Source organism: Panicum hallii, chromosome 2 (assembly GCF_002211085.1).
Source record: "Panicum hallii strain FIL2 chromosome 2, PHallii_v3.1, whole genome shotgun sequence".
NCBI lineage: Eukaryota > Viridiplantae > Streptophyta > Magnoliopsida > Poales > Poaceae > Panicum > Panicum hallii.
Window position 1 is genome coordinate 45555766 of NC_038043.1, and position 13555 is coordinate 45569320.

Genomic DNA, 13555 nt, shown 5'->3' on the forward strand with positions numbered 1-13555 from the left:
GTTGCCCAAGTAGCAACTCTCAAGTCCCAGGTTCGATCCCCAGTGGAGATGAATTTTCGAGCTAGGTTAAAAAAATCCTCTCGCCTCTCCCCATGCCAAAGCATAGGTAAATGAAGACCCTACCCAGTCGCGTTGTGGCAATGCACTAGAACAGATTTGCTGATTAATGATGTTTTTCGGGCGTCACCAACCACTGCTAGTGACGGTTTTTTTCATAAATCACGATTTATGACCTTTTAAATTCCGTCACCAGTCGAGCATGGTTAGTCGTGATTTATGACGTTTTTTATTGTCGCAGTTAGACTTCAGCCAGGTTACGTTACTGTACTTCGTATAGGTATAATGCCACGTTGGCAGGATGACATGGCATCCAACATGGCAGCATTGCCACATTGGCATGATGACATGGCGGATACGTGTGTCAATTTTCTCTTGGTCCACATGCCATTTTCCTATTGGTCCATGTGTCATTTTTCTACAGGTCCACGTGTTATTTTTTTAACGGTCCACGTGTCTTTTTTTACTGGTCCACGAGTCATTTTTCTATTGGTCTACGTGTCCTTTCCCAACTGGTCCACGTGTCATTTTCCAATTTGTCCACGTTGTTTTGCTAATGGTCCACGTGTTTTTTCCCAATAGTCCACATGCCATTCTCTCATTGGTCCACGTGTCATTACCTTATTGGTCCACATGTCATTTTTCCTGTCCGATCCGTGGGATTGTCACAAATCATATCAGGTTCGATCGTCACAAATATATGCCAGATATACATGACATAAACCAAATGATGACACAGTTCACATTCCATCCAGATCACAAAATGACGCCACATTACAAAATGGTGCCCCACGAACACAACACACAGAGATCAGTAATCACACCCGAACTAATGAGACTAGAAACGAAGATCATCATTCAGATGTCAGAGATGAAGGATGCATCTGACCTTCCTCTTCATATCTAAAGTCCTCTAAGTGCAGTTTGAGTCTCTCGCTTCTTGCCCTTGCTTCCGCAAGGCATCAATCTCCCTCCTCTATTGTTCAACTATTTGTTCAACTTGTCGACCTTCGGCTTTGTCGCGCTCAAGTTCAGCCGTCAGAGCTTCCAACCGGGAAGAAACGGAACCTCTGCTTTTTGTCTTCGGTTCAAGGCCCACAACTTCAAGAAAGGTACTTGCTCCAACAACTTCACGAACAGCACGACCAGGAGACATCGGTTCCTGTCCCTCTTGTACAGGTTCTTCCATCATCGCTTCCATATCATCCTAGCAAAACAAGGGTGACAGGTCAAAGTTCCATCTTGTTCACAGATTTTTCCAGTGCGGTACATGCATAAGAGGACATGAAAAGGAAACAAGCACTTACAAGAGCTTTCTGAACTGTCTCACTAACAGAACCAGTTTTCCGTGATGAATGGAACTCCCTGAACAGTTCCACCGGGGTGGGCTCTTCATCCTTGAATTTATCTCTCTAAATTCATGTGCAAATGTCTAATCAGAATTTGATCAGAAGAAATCAAAGGAGTCGATTGACTAGTTCCTTACCAAGGCATGGGCATGTTCAACGTAGCACCGGGAGCCTGTGCGCTGATGCATCTGGGCTTTCTCACGGTTCCGCTGGTTTGCAAGACACGTTTCCTGCAGAAAGTGCATTTCTGTGAGTGATATAAAAAAATACAGTGTTTCTAACGTCCAGCATCACTTAAGTGTTTCTGTGCAATGAACAAAATTAATTAAGAGTAAAATAAGCATAACATAACACTTAAGTCTATAACCAACAAAGAAAGCACGACAGAGGGATCCAGTACAGCAGAACAAGTTCGGGTACAACATAGTAATTGAATGTCTACTATGAAATCAGATGGCATCCTGAATCAACTATTTAACATTAGGTTGACTGACAAGAGGAACGAGGCACTTTGAAGTTCTGTCATACCTAGTGCTGTGGGCTTGACCACATCTTCAGGAGTTCTACCCATTGATTATCATCCATCGATGACACAGATGATGTGGTAATCAGTTGACTCACTGGTACATTATCGAAGTACTTCTTCTTCAGCTTATATCTCATGTGACGCTGGCCGGATTTCAGCATGTCAGCACAAGCTGAAATCACTGGTTTGCTGGTGGTGTCCATGGAAAATTGGCCCTAGTACAGAGGAAATCAAAGTTATCCCCATCTCTCATCGAAAGATCGGGCACCCGTGAGCTTATCAGGTTTCGTACAGCAAGTCAAATAGAATTTCCCTCCAGTGTTGGCCATGAGTTGATATACTTACGGCAACTTTGTTGATGTAGTTAGAAAGATGATCCTGCTCATGCTGCAACTTGTTCCAGTGAGGAAGGACTGGTATGTGCCGCCGAAGTACGATGCCGGCTTCAGTTGCAAGCTTTGCAGCTTGCATTGGTACTTCAGGCCGTTTGTTCCCTTCCGAAATGTGGATTGACAACTTCTTGCGCATTCCTTTGTTGATCCTTTTCAGATCTTTCTCGGCTCTTCCTGGCCCTTTGGAGTAGTTCTGATTTCTTCCTCTAACAAAATTGCAATCACGTGTTAGTCATTAAGTGGCTATCAGCAATAGAATAAATAATATTTAGCAACAACAAAGAAGATCCTTGCCGTCATGCTCCTGTCCTCCTGTGTTTCTTCGACAGGGTTTACAGCGGACAATTCCCTTGCCCGCTGCCTAGTTATTCTTGGGACTTCTTGAGGAGGTGGCAACACTCTCTTGGAACCTCTTCCGCCTGTAACAGGACTGGTTGCATCCTGCGTGGACCTCTTCTGCCCTCTCCCCTTAGGAACTTGTGAGGCCTCGACGGGCAAAAAGGAAGAAAAATTAGCTTTGCAATGTCTATGGTACTGAGAAGTAACACTGTAACACTGACTGCAAAAACTTGCGAATGCAAAGAAAACATTAAAATCTTATTACTACTGTCTCCGTTTAGGGTCCCCGGCAGACCAAGGCTTCTGAGGATTTGTTGATTTGCAGCAACTCTTTTCAGTCATTGAAGCGCATATTCGTTAGTCTCTTCCTCTTCATGGTGAAGCACATCCTCTACACGTTCGTAAAACATATTGTGTGAGATTGATTGTTTCAAATGCAAGTCGGGACAAATATCAGTTGTATACCCAAAACGAAAAATATAAACAAATCAACATCCTCTGCAATATACATAGAGCTATGTAGAAACTATTGCTGCAAAGAGGGAAACAATATACCTGCCATCGCCGGATTCCGCCGTGGTGCCATCGAAGTCTTGGAGAAGGACAGAGCGTCGGTGCATATAACAACGAGGGGATATTGGGATTGCGGGGGCAGGATCACGAACGATGCAGGGGTCAAGGAGGTGAAGCTCGAGAACGGCGGCGAGGTGTAGGCGGAGCAGGGAGCGGCGAGACAAGATTTGGTTTGGCAGTGAGGGCAAGGTTTGGCGCACTTTGATGGCTCCCTTGGCATAGTTTACCAAAAGACCCTCGGCCGTGGATCGGGAAAAGAGCGCGGATGACTGTGGAGAGGAAGGGACAACATGGACTTTCCGCATCGCGGTTGAAATTTCGAAAGTGCCGCTCTTGTTTCGGCGGGCGGGTGAAAATTTGGCTGCAGCCATATCTATTGTGACAAGGGGCGAATCCATTGTGACGTTTTCGAGGGACGGGGCTATGTACAAGGCAAGATTATCATTTACGCGCGCACAAACCCCAAGCACTTATTGTTAATATTTTTGGGCATCAGAAAAATCCTTTGCCGCCGGCCACCTCGTCTGACTACAAATGCATAAACCTTGATCTAGGGAGTTTCTAAAACACTTATCGTGATAACAAGAACTTGTCTCCTCCAATAATTCTTAATTGTTGGTTTGGCACATCACCTTTTTGTGACAGGCTGGATTGGGAGTGCTTCAACAAATGTAGGGATTGGATGGGATAAAATAGAGCAAAGCTAAATACAGAGCGCGCATTTGGATAACTATAGGAGGGAGGTTTTTCAGTTGTAGAAGGGAAGAATCGCTATCCCAAACACCGGAACGTCCCCTGAACTGACATAGAATGCACCGGATAAAAATCGAGCAAGGATTTGCAGGGCTTCTCACCCAACAAAAGATACTTACAGCCGACAAATTGGCAATCCGAACCTGGCCATGTAATCCTATATGCACACTGTGTAATGCCGAACAAGAAACTGCAGTCCACCTCTGCCTCAAGTGCACATATGCTCAGGAGGTATGGCAAAGAATGAGTAGCTGGTCCAACAATCTGGTGCTAGTGCCAGATGCTGCGATGAATTCAATGAAAGAATGCTGGAATAGCAGCATGCAAGGAATCTCAAAAGAGCACAAGAGAACTAAGGCGGCGGTCATGATCTACACGGTATGGCACATATGGAATGAAAGAAACCGCGGAGTGTTTACCGACAACTCCTAACTCCTGTAGAGGTGATCAAGATCATCAAGGATGACATGGCGGTAAGGGCTAGAGCTTGTGGACAGCCACAGCTGATCTTCCATCAGAATGACCGTCAGAGTAACATGTATCAATATTATAAGGATCCAAAACAATTGAAAGCTTCCCCCGGCCCACCTAAAAAAATCCCACTTACCTCTCACAGTAGGGCCCGCATGTCAGGTCAGAAGATGCAAAATTTTTGAGGCGTTGATGAAAACAGCCATTTCTAAAATGTTTCAACCTTTTTGCGCTACTTTTCTCACAAGCAATTTTGCTTACCCACCCGCCTATGCCCAATATTTTTCCCATCTTTAGCTTCCTCGCCCACCCAAAATGATTCCATGTTTTGCTCCTTGTCCGTTCAAAATTGTTTCCATATCTGTCGTCCCCTGACTCACCTCGTCCTTTCAAAATTGTTTCCATATCTGCCATCCCTTGACTCAAACCTTCCCTTCCATAGCGACGCTGTCGTCTTGATGCTGAAGATTCTTTGTTAGGTTCTCGAGTTCTCTGCCAAGTCATCTCTTCGTTCGACGCTGTCGCCTCTTCGTTAGGTTCTGGAGTTCTCTGCTAAGAGGGCCGGCCACCCAGCCGCCGTCGCGTTCTTCCTCCGCAGCCACCGTCGCGAGCGCCGTCCGCGTGGCCACCGTCCGCGAGCGCCGTCTGCGAGCTCCAGCCCGCCACCGTGGCCACGGTCGCGAGCGTCGGTCGACCACCGTCGCCACCATCTGCAACGCCAACCAGCCACCGTTGCGAGGGGCGGCCACCGTTGCGAGGCCGTCCGCGCAGCCGCCGTCGCGAGCGCCGCCTGGCCACCGTCTGCAGCGCCAACCGGCCACCGTCATGAGGGGCGGCCACCCGGCCGCTGTGGCGCTCGTCCACAGCGGCCACCATCGAGAGCGTCGTCCGCCCGGCCACCATCGCGAGCGCTGCCCGGCCGGCCACCGTCGCTACCGCAGCCTGGCCATCATCGCAACCGTCTGCAGCGCCGACCAGCCACCATCGCGAGGGCCGGCCCCCGGCCAGCGTCGTCGCCACGCGGCCGCCGTCGCGCTCGTCCTCCGGCCGCTGTCGCCTCATCCTGCATGCGATCACCGTCTCTCCGTTAGTTTCTGGTTTCTCTGCCAAGTCGGTTAGGGTTTCCGGCTGGGCGTGCGTGGAGTGGTCGTCCCTGCAGAAACTGGTATGTGCATTCTGCACAACTTTATTGTTTGCGGCTCTCTCTTTTTGTTCGACAAGCTTCTTGTTCTCCTAGGTTGGACAATGATTGTTGTCGTATGTTAACCAGATGGATCGGTCGAGTCCTCTGGTTGATGTTACTAACCGAACCAGGACCTAAAAACGCGATAGATCAAATAGTGATCAAATCGGTAGGTGTAGCTATGGTTTTAGTTTTTGGAGTTCTTATATTCCAAGAGTCAAGCATATCATCATACTCATTTTGCATTTAAAGACGCAGGGGAAGAAAATATTGATCCATCTGAACAAAATAAGAGGCGTCAGAAATACGCGAGTTCACATAGATCAGGACACTTTGCACATCCAGGTGTAAGGAATATAATGATATTATTCTTAACTGATTCGTGGAATCAATGGAAGCATGTAGAATCCTCATGGAAATAATTGATATCATGATCGAGCGCGCAGATTTTGACTCTGAGAATCCGCTATGATCATGAAATTTGTATTTTGATTTGCATTGGAATTATTTCCTTTCTGATCCCAAAATGGATCTCTGCATATACTATATACGATATACAAGTTCATATTTTTCTTTTATTTAAACGGACATTTATTAATGATGGGTTGGCACCGATCAAAGGTAAAAATATACCACAGGTATGGTTTTTATATCATAAATAGTTTTTGAAAAGACATGCATGTCGCACGTGCACCCTACTAGTTCAGTGTAATAAGTCATTAGAAAATCCTATAACAAAACCCCTTTTTCTACCTTAATGAAAAGGCAGCGCTCCTGCCCCTTTTTCAAAAAAAATGGAGCAAGGAACAGCATGTGTTAGCGAACCGCGACAGCGACCAACATCACTGCGGCGTAAATTATGCATCGCACAACAGAAATTACCCTGAATATAGATATGCAATGCACCGGATAAGCGTTAATCAAACAAGGAACTGTCGGTGTCCGCGCACCGCCGCAGGCGGTGATCAGCATCACGTCGCCACAAAATAGGCATCGTACGGGGAAGCCAAGTACTAATTATCGAACTACATGTAACTAACATGATACGAGATGGCTCGACACGCCGGCCGACCTTAACTAGTATTCTTGTGCCGCGACTTAAGCAGCCATGTTGTCGGCCTCCTGTTTTGCGGCAGCCATTGCGGCGGCCGCTGCAGATGTGACGTCTTTCTCTTTGGTGGCGGCATCTTTCTCATCGGCAGCAGCGTCTTCCTCCTCAGCGGGGGTGTCATGCATTCTCCTCGGCAGCAGGGTCATTGTCCTCGGCGGCGGCGACAGCGTCTTTCTCCTTGCGCATTGCATCTTCCTCCTCAGCGCGGCAGCGTCTTCCTCCTCAGCGGCGGCGTCTTTCCCCACGGAGGCAGCTGTTTTGATCTCCACCAGCATGCTCCAAAATTTGGCGACGTTGTCGCGACAGCTGCTGAGACCTATACAAACAATCAACAAATTTAGAAAGAATCGAATAAAGTAGAACAGACTCATTATCGCTATACGAGATAGCGATTCCATGTTTGCCTGAACCGAGCTATCATTGGAAACAACCGACATATATGTACGGGAATTGTTATCTCAAACACCGGAACGTCCTCTGAACGTGATACAACGCGCTTACTTCGTTCTAGGTTTGTCTGATGCTTGTCGCACATGGAGATGATCATGTCTCGTGTTCTCTTCCGACGAGCCGCAGGCAGTCCCCCAGTATCCCCAGCTTGCTGTGTGAAATTGCCATGACCGTCAGGAGATTCCCTGAACCTCGAACCGGTCAAAAACCGCTCTCATGACCTCGTCTGCTAGCTTCTCGTGGTCAAGCTTCATCTTCATGCGCGTAATCCTCCCCTGGTCGTCGGCCGTGGCCTGCATCTTCCTCTTGACGACTTCTATCCTACTTAGAGATCGAAAGCAAGGCTAATAAATACACTGATATTGAGGAAGGAGAAGAAATCGACAGCGGAGGCGATGGAGGAAATCGAAACATCAAACAAGAAAAATTCAAACCGCTTTTCCGGGATCACTGTGTCCACCAGAAATGTCCATGCACTCTGAGTCTGTCGATTCCACACCTCCGGGCTCGCTCTGGATTATTTCTGCTACCGGAACTTCGACAACTCCCAGGCGCACATTGCCCAACTCGCTGGCAGCTAGCTCACGCCCATGCTGCAGCGTGCTTTCTACTACTACATGATCCCTACATACAGGTAGGAAGCAGCGAAACTGATAACTACCAGCTACTATAATGTTCATGAAGAAGCGATGCATGGAATCGAAAAATCAGAAAAAGAGAATGCAAACTGGATTGTTGTGACAACTGGCTCATCAGCAACCACCGGGCTCGCATTGCTCCTCTCGCTTGCGGCTGCACCCCCCATTTGCTTGCTCGTTTCTCCCCTTGTTCATGTTTCGCCTACATACAGATGGAAAGCAAAACTAGTAAAGAGACTAAAATTTATGTAGTAGAAGAAGAAATCCAATAAGCTGACTGAGGATATCGAACGTCAGAGAAGCAAATGGATACCCTTTTTTCGCAAATCTCTGAAGCTCGGTGAAGGGGAGACGCAAATATAAGGTTGGGCAGGAGTTTCTGGTGCGAGTGATGTGTGGATGAGCACGGGAGGGAGCCGTTTATGGTGCGAGTGATGCGTGTCCGCCAGAAGAAAATGCGGGCTGTTCAGGAGGTGCACAGTTGCTGGCTCCCATCATGTACTGACATTCGAGAACCTTCCCACGAAGCCGCTGATTTTGATCGAGCATGATTTTGATACAAAATCACCGGATTAACTGACCTTCCAAAGGAAAGGAACATGTCGTCACAGGTTTTTCCGGTGACGAGAAATTTTCTTTTACTTATCTATATTATGTTAGGGCAGTCTCAATGGAAGTTTGATCAATATTTAGTAAGGTGCCAACTCAGCAAAAATGATGATGTAGTATAGAAGTTAAGAAGAAAGAGATTAGATGAGTTCAATGGGGATGAATCTCGGTTTACATTATTTTCAACGGATGAAAGTCCGTTGAAACCTCCACGGAGAGCACGTAGTTGTATCCCAAACATATTTTGACCAATTACAATACAATAATTTAATGTTTTAGCTAGTCTAAGAAACCGCAAGATGAAACTATGCATTGAGTGAGATTGTTTCGTTCTCCAAACCAAAACTATAAAAGCGTGGTTGCTTCACAGTCCTTGAGGTACTCATGAGGGAAGCACAGGCGGCCGGCATCATTTGTCCGGTCTTGTCAAATTACTCACTGAAAGGATATTCCGGTGAGTAGGTCGATTTTGATCACCGGATAGTCTATTGTATAATTTTAGTACAGTTTACAGAACTATAAAAAACTTTCCTATGTACCCTTTGGAACGAAGGATTGCACCCTATGAAATTCCTCGTATGTTGTCCAATTCAGTTGATTCTTGTTTCTAAACTCTTCAAAAATCAGTTTTAGTTGATCATGACATGCACTGTCCATTCGTATTTAAGTTGCAGTTTTTTTTTTTGCGCATCCGTTGAGATGCTACCGACGATGCAAGCACGGTAGCACAGGAACCCGCGAGAGCATGGGAAGTGTTCTGTGACAGAGCCTACTCCGACCCACGCGGAGACCCAAGCGTTGCTTCACGCGGAGACCAAAGCGTGGTTGCTCGGACAGTTTTGACTCACGAGGGAGGCACGGGCGGCTGGCATGTCAAATTACTCAGGCAATTGAAAATGAGTTGTAGTACAACTACACAAGACCGAGTCCAGTGGTAAGGGGGACATATCTCCCCGTCACGTCATTTCTCACCCTCGCTCTCCCTCCACCCCTCTAATGCACAGGCTATAGTGCCAGCTCTCACTTCTCTCTCCTCCACGTCAGCTTTTCTTTTCCATATTTAATTATTTCAACCTCCGCGTGGACCAATAGAAACGTGCCACGTCACTCCCACCCCACCCCTCTCGCCCGACGCCAGCGCGCCGCCTCGCTCCCGCCCGCCTCCCGCCCCCGCGCGCCTGCCAACGCGGGCGAGAGCGGGGCGATAGCGCCCGCTCCCACCCGGCGGGATGGATCCTGCCTTCTCTCTCCCTCCCGCCCGCCTCCCGCCCCCGCGCACCTGGCAACGCGGGCGAGAGCGGGGCGATAGCGCCCGCTCCCACCCGGCGGGATAGATCCTGTCGGGTTTTATCCGGCTGCCCACCGAGGGGTATACCCAAGGTGGTAGGTTTTGGGTTGGGATGCGCCGAGATCTGGAACTCAAAGGTGCAGACAACACAAGATTTAGACAGGTTCAGGCCGCAATATGCGTAATGCCCTACGTCCTGTATGATGGCTTGTATTGCCTTGATATTGATCTGGTGATCTTATGTTCTGAGGGAGTCCCTGCCCGCCCTTATATATCCGGGGGGACAGGGTTACATGAATCCTAGTCAGATACTAACTTAGAAATCGTACTCCAGTACAACTCGAGTAGTTTTCTTCTGTATCGACTAGTTCTACTCCGCATGCGGGTAGAATACAACATAAATAAGGTACAGGACACGTCCTATCCCCTAGCCCAAAACGGACTCCTTGATGTACACAGCCCCGTGGCCCCGGGTCTGACAAGCCCCCGAGCTCTTCGTAGCTGAGTACTGCAGGCTCTTCGAGTATTTCTTGAAGCAATCTTCGACTTCTTTCGAAGCTCCGTCTTGAAATTTTTCTTCGAGTACTCTTCTGACTGCATCGAAGCTATGAGGTGCTCATGCCCCGAATTCTTTCTTTTATCTGGGGTGCGATGAATAATCGCACTCTATATGGAGTAGCCCCCGAGCCTTAGGTTGAATCAAAGAATCAAGCTGAGGGTCAAACTAGCCTTGAATCTTTCCTTCTTATCCTTCGAGTACTTTTGAAAAATAAGTAGTCGATGCCACGTGTCTCACAGCCCCCGAGCCTTGAATCCAAATTTTTTTGGAAAAAAAGGATCCCAAAGGTCGTGGCAAAAATACTCCTGTTGGGAAAATATAGTCGAAGAGGAAGTAATTAGCAGAAATTAAACTCGAAACTCAAAAAATCTCTTTTTTCGGGACAGCTAACCCGGAAAAAATGGTTAAGCAAGTAACGGCCAAAAAATCCACCAAAAAACTGCCCGTGTCCAATTAATCCCATTGCGCGACGCTTCACCTTTCACACAGTAAACCACTGCCTGAGCGCTGGTTATTTAACCCCGCAGTCAGTTAGGGTTTTTCCTGTGCCTTCAGATCTGACGCCGCCACCAGAGAAAAAACAAAATCCCAATTAAAGTTTGACCTGCCTGAGCCCTTCCGCCGCCCTGCGTAGTCGAAAATCTTCGAGCCCGCCACCGTAGCCCCCGAGCGTTGTGCGAACAACTCGTGGCTGAAAAGAGTTGAAATGGCGCCGAAAAAGACCGACCAAAAGGACTTGAAAGAAGCACAAGCAGCAACCGGCGAATGGTCAATTAGTAAGTGTTCTCGCCATAATCTAACAAATTTAGTGTTGGGAGGTCTGCTTCAGGAGAGGGATCTCATCAATTGGCGCCTTCCCTTTCGTGATCCATTTCCCATGGAAAGCGTCGATAAGATTGTTTCTTTCTGCTCTTTTTCTGAACGGGGATTCGCCCTCCCCACTTGTTCGTTCTTCCGTGGCCTTCTCTACTTCTATGGGATTGAGCTGCAACATCTCAACCCCAACTCGATCTGCCATATCTCCATTTTCATCCACTTCTGTGAAGCCTTCCTCGGAATTGAGCCACACTGGGCTCTTTTCCGCTATCTTTTCCGCGTGAAACCCCAGCCCACCTCAAAAAATCCTTCTGCAATAGGGGGCGCTGGTATCCAGCTTAGGCAACACGCTAGTGACAAATATATATCGTACAAATTTCTTTCAAATGTCCCCGGGTGGAAACAGCACTGGTTCTATATTGTGAACCACGCCCCCCAACTCCCTGTGCGGTCCGGCAGGCCCCCTGTTCAGCGCGGCGAATGGACATTGGAGCCCAATGAAGCCGAGATGGACCAAGTAAAAGAGCTGCTCGAGTTGATTGCCGCACACAAAGAGACGGGGGTAACCGGGGCATCTGTGATGTTATCATTCTTCAAACGCCGAATTCAACCTATCCAGCAGCGCCATACCTTAGATTCGAGTACATGGGTACTGAAGACCCATCCCGTATGTGCACAGAAGAGCTTGGTGACGATGCTGCACTTGTTCGCGTCAAGCGAATTCTGCTAGATATGGATGCCGTCCCGTATGTTCCAGCGGGATTTACAGCCCAGAATCGACCACCAGCGGTAAGTGTTCGACTTCTCGACTTCTTCCCTCGATCTGAAGAGTTAATACTAACTGATTGTCTTAACACAGGATTCAACAGCATTGTATCGGAGTTACTCGCCACAACCCGATCTGCCCCGACCTTACCACATGCTGCCCAGCGCTGCAGCCAAAGCACAGAAGGAAAAAATTGCTGGCAGCGAGTCGGCCGCGGGCAGCCAGGCAACTGGGGAGGGGGTGCAAGCAAACAACTCCTCCGGATCATCCGTGGAGTTATCTGACGACGCACCTCTAGTTCCCCGGTGGCGCCGGGAGATGCGGAAACGCAAAGCCAGCACCGCTGACCTCGCCGGGTAAGTATCTGTCAAACTATAAAGTGTCGAGTTGTTTCGCTGAAATATTGATAACAACTCTGCTTTGCAGTCCGTCGTCTTCTTTGCCCAGCCCCCAGCGCCAGAGGGTAGCCGAAACGCCCCTCACCGGGAATGACGCACCAGAGGCCAGACCCACAGAAGCTGATGGGGTGGAACCGGCACCGTCTCGTGCCGAGGATGTAACGATTGCCGTGGCGGGCCCTGCATCGAGGCAACTCGCGCCTTCGATTGAAGCGGCCCTGCCACCATCAGTGGGTGCTGCGGCCATCGCCACGCCAGTGTTGCCAGCCTCATCGACTTGCACGCCTGCACCACCGGCCATGAGTACAATGGTGAAGAAACCCTTGAAGCTGGTGTGGAAAAAACCAACGATGATCCGATCCCGAGTGTAAGTAACGCTCTGGACCCTGCCCTTAGCCATGTGATGAAATCACAATAAAAGTGTTGTGCTGTTGTCTTAAGCAGGTCAACCGCTGCGGTAGCGCCAGAACTCGAGTTGGCTCCACCAGCCCCCGAGCTTTCGGCCGGGTAGGCCAACGCGCTAGAGCCAGCAGGGAGGGCAGATGTAGTCGTGCTTGACTCGCCACTGCCCGAGCTCCAGCACGCGGAACTCGAAGCCCCTGGCGACGAGCAAGTCGAGGCCGCCACTGCCACACCTGTCGATGTTACAGGTAAATGATCCCACTGCCTTCTGCCGCAATCGTTGCTATGTTAAAAACCTGTCCTTTGCAGAGAGCCCACAGCCGCCAGCTTTGGAGGGTGCGGGTGCTTCCAGCGAAGCGACCGTGCTGCCAACCCCTGGGGGAGAGAACACTGATACACTCCAAGAGATGCACCTCCCAGGGGACGATCTGAGCCGCCTGCGCCAAATGATCAAGGCGATCGACACGTTTGCTCTGGTAAAACTTGTCTAAACCGCTGGTGACTGTATGCTTGAGTCGGCTGTCTCTGACACCCAGGAAAGTGTAGGACATGAACCAAAAAACTTCAATGAAGCTGGAAGAGTCCACCAGGCGTATCGACAAGCTGATGCAGGAGCGAGCCGGCTTCGAGCAGACCATCATCGAGCTCCAAGGCCGACTCAAGGAGCAGCGGAAAATCCATCAAGGTACGTTGAATTCGACTCTCAAAATCGTACCCGTAGTCGATAACTTCATGGTCTGAAACCTGCTTATCATCGCAGAACTTAAACAACTCTTAAGTTATAAAGAGGGATTGCTTACTGATTTGAAGAACATGCTGTATCGCCGCGCAGATGAAGTCGAAGGTCTGCGGAAGGTGATGGCCGACACGGAGAA

The 13555-nt window shown here is 48.8% G+C and overlaps 1 protein-coding gene across 1 annotated transcript; it reads right to left on the bottom strand.

Moving 5' to 3' along the window:
- Positions 1-813: 813 nt before the first annotated feature.
- LOC112883464 lies at positions 814-2161 on the bottom strand. Its single transcript, XM_025948768.1, has 4 exons — positions 1935-2161; positions 1544-1636; positions 1365-1469; positions 814-1264 (listed from the first exon to the last, which is right to left on the bottom strand). The coding sequence occupies exons 2-4, from the start codon at positions 1592-1594 to the stop codon at positions 1034-1036; spliced, it is 387 nt and encodes a 128-aa protein (XP_025804553.1). The 5' UTR covers positions 1595-1636; positions 1935-2161; the 3' UTR covers positions 814-1033.
- Positions 2162-13555: the final 11394 nt, after the last annotated feature.

Coding starts and splice junctions, on each gene's coding strand:
- LOC112883464 (XM_025948768.1), bottom strand. CDS start 1,594: ATGCATCAGCGCACAGGCTCCCGGTGCTACGTTGAACATGCCCATGCC. Junction 1,470..1,543: donor TTGAACATGCCCATGCCTTG/GTAAGGAACTAG, acceptor ACATGAATTTAG/AGAGATAAATTCAAGGATGA. Junction 1,265..1,364: donor AGACAGTTCAGAAAGCTCTT/GTAAGTGCTTGT, acceptor TTGTTTTGCTAG/GATGATATGGAAGCGATGAT.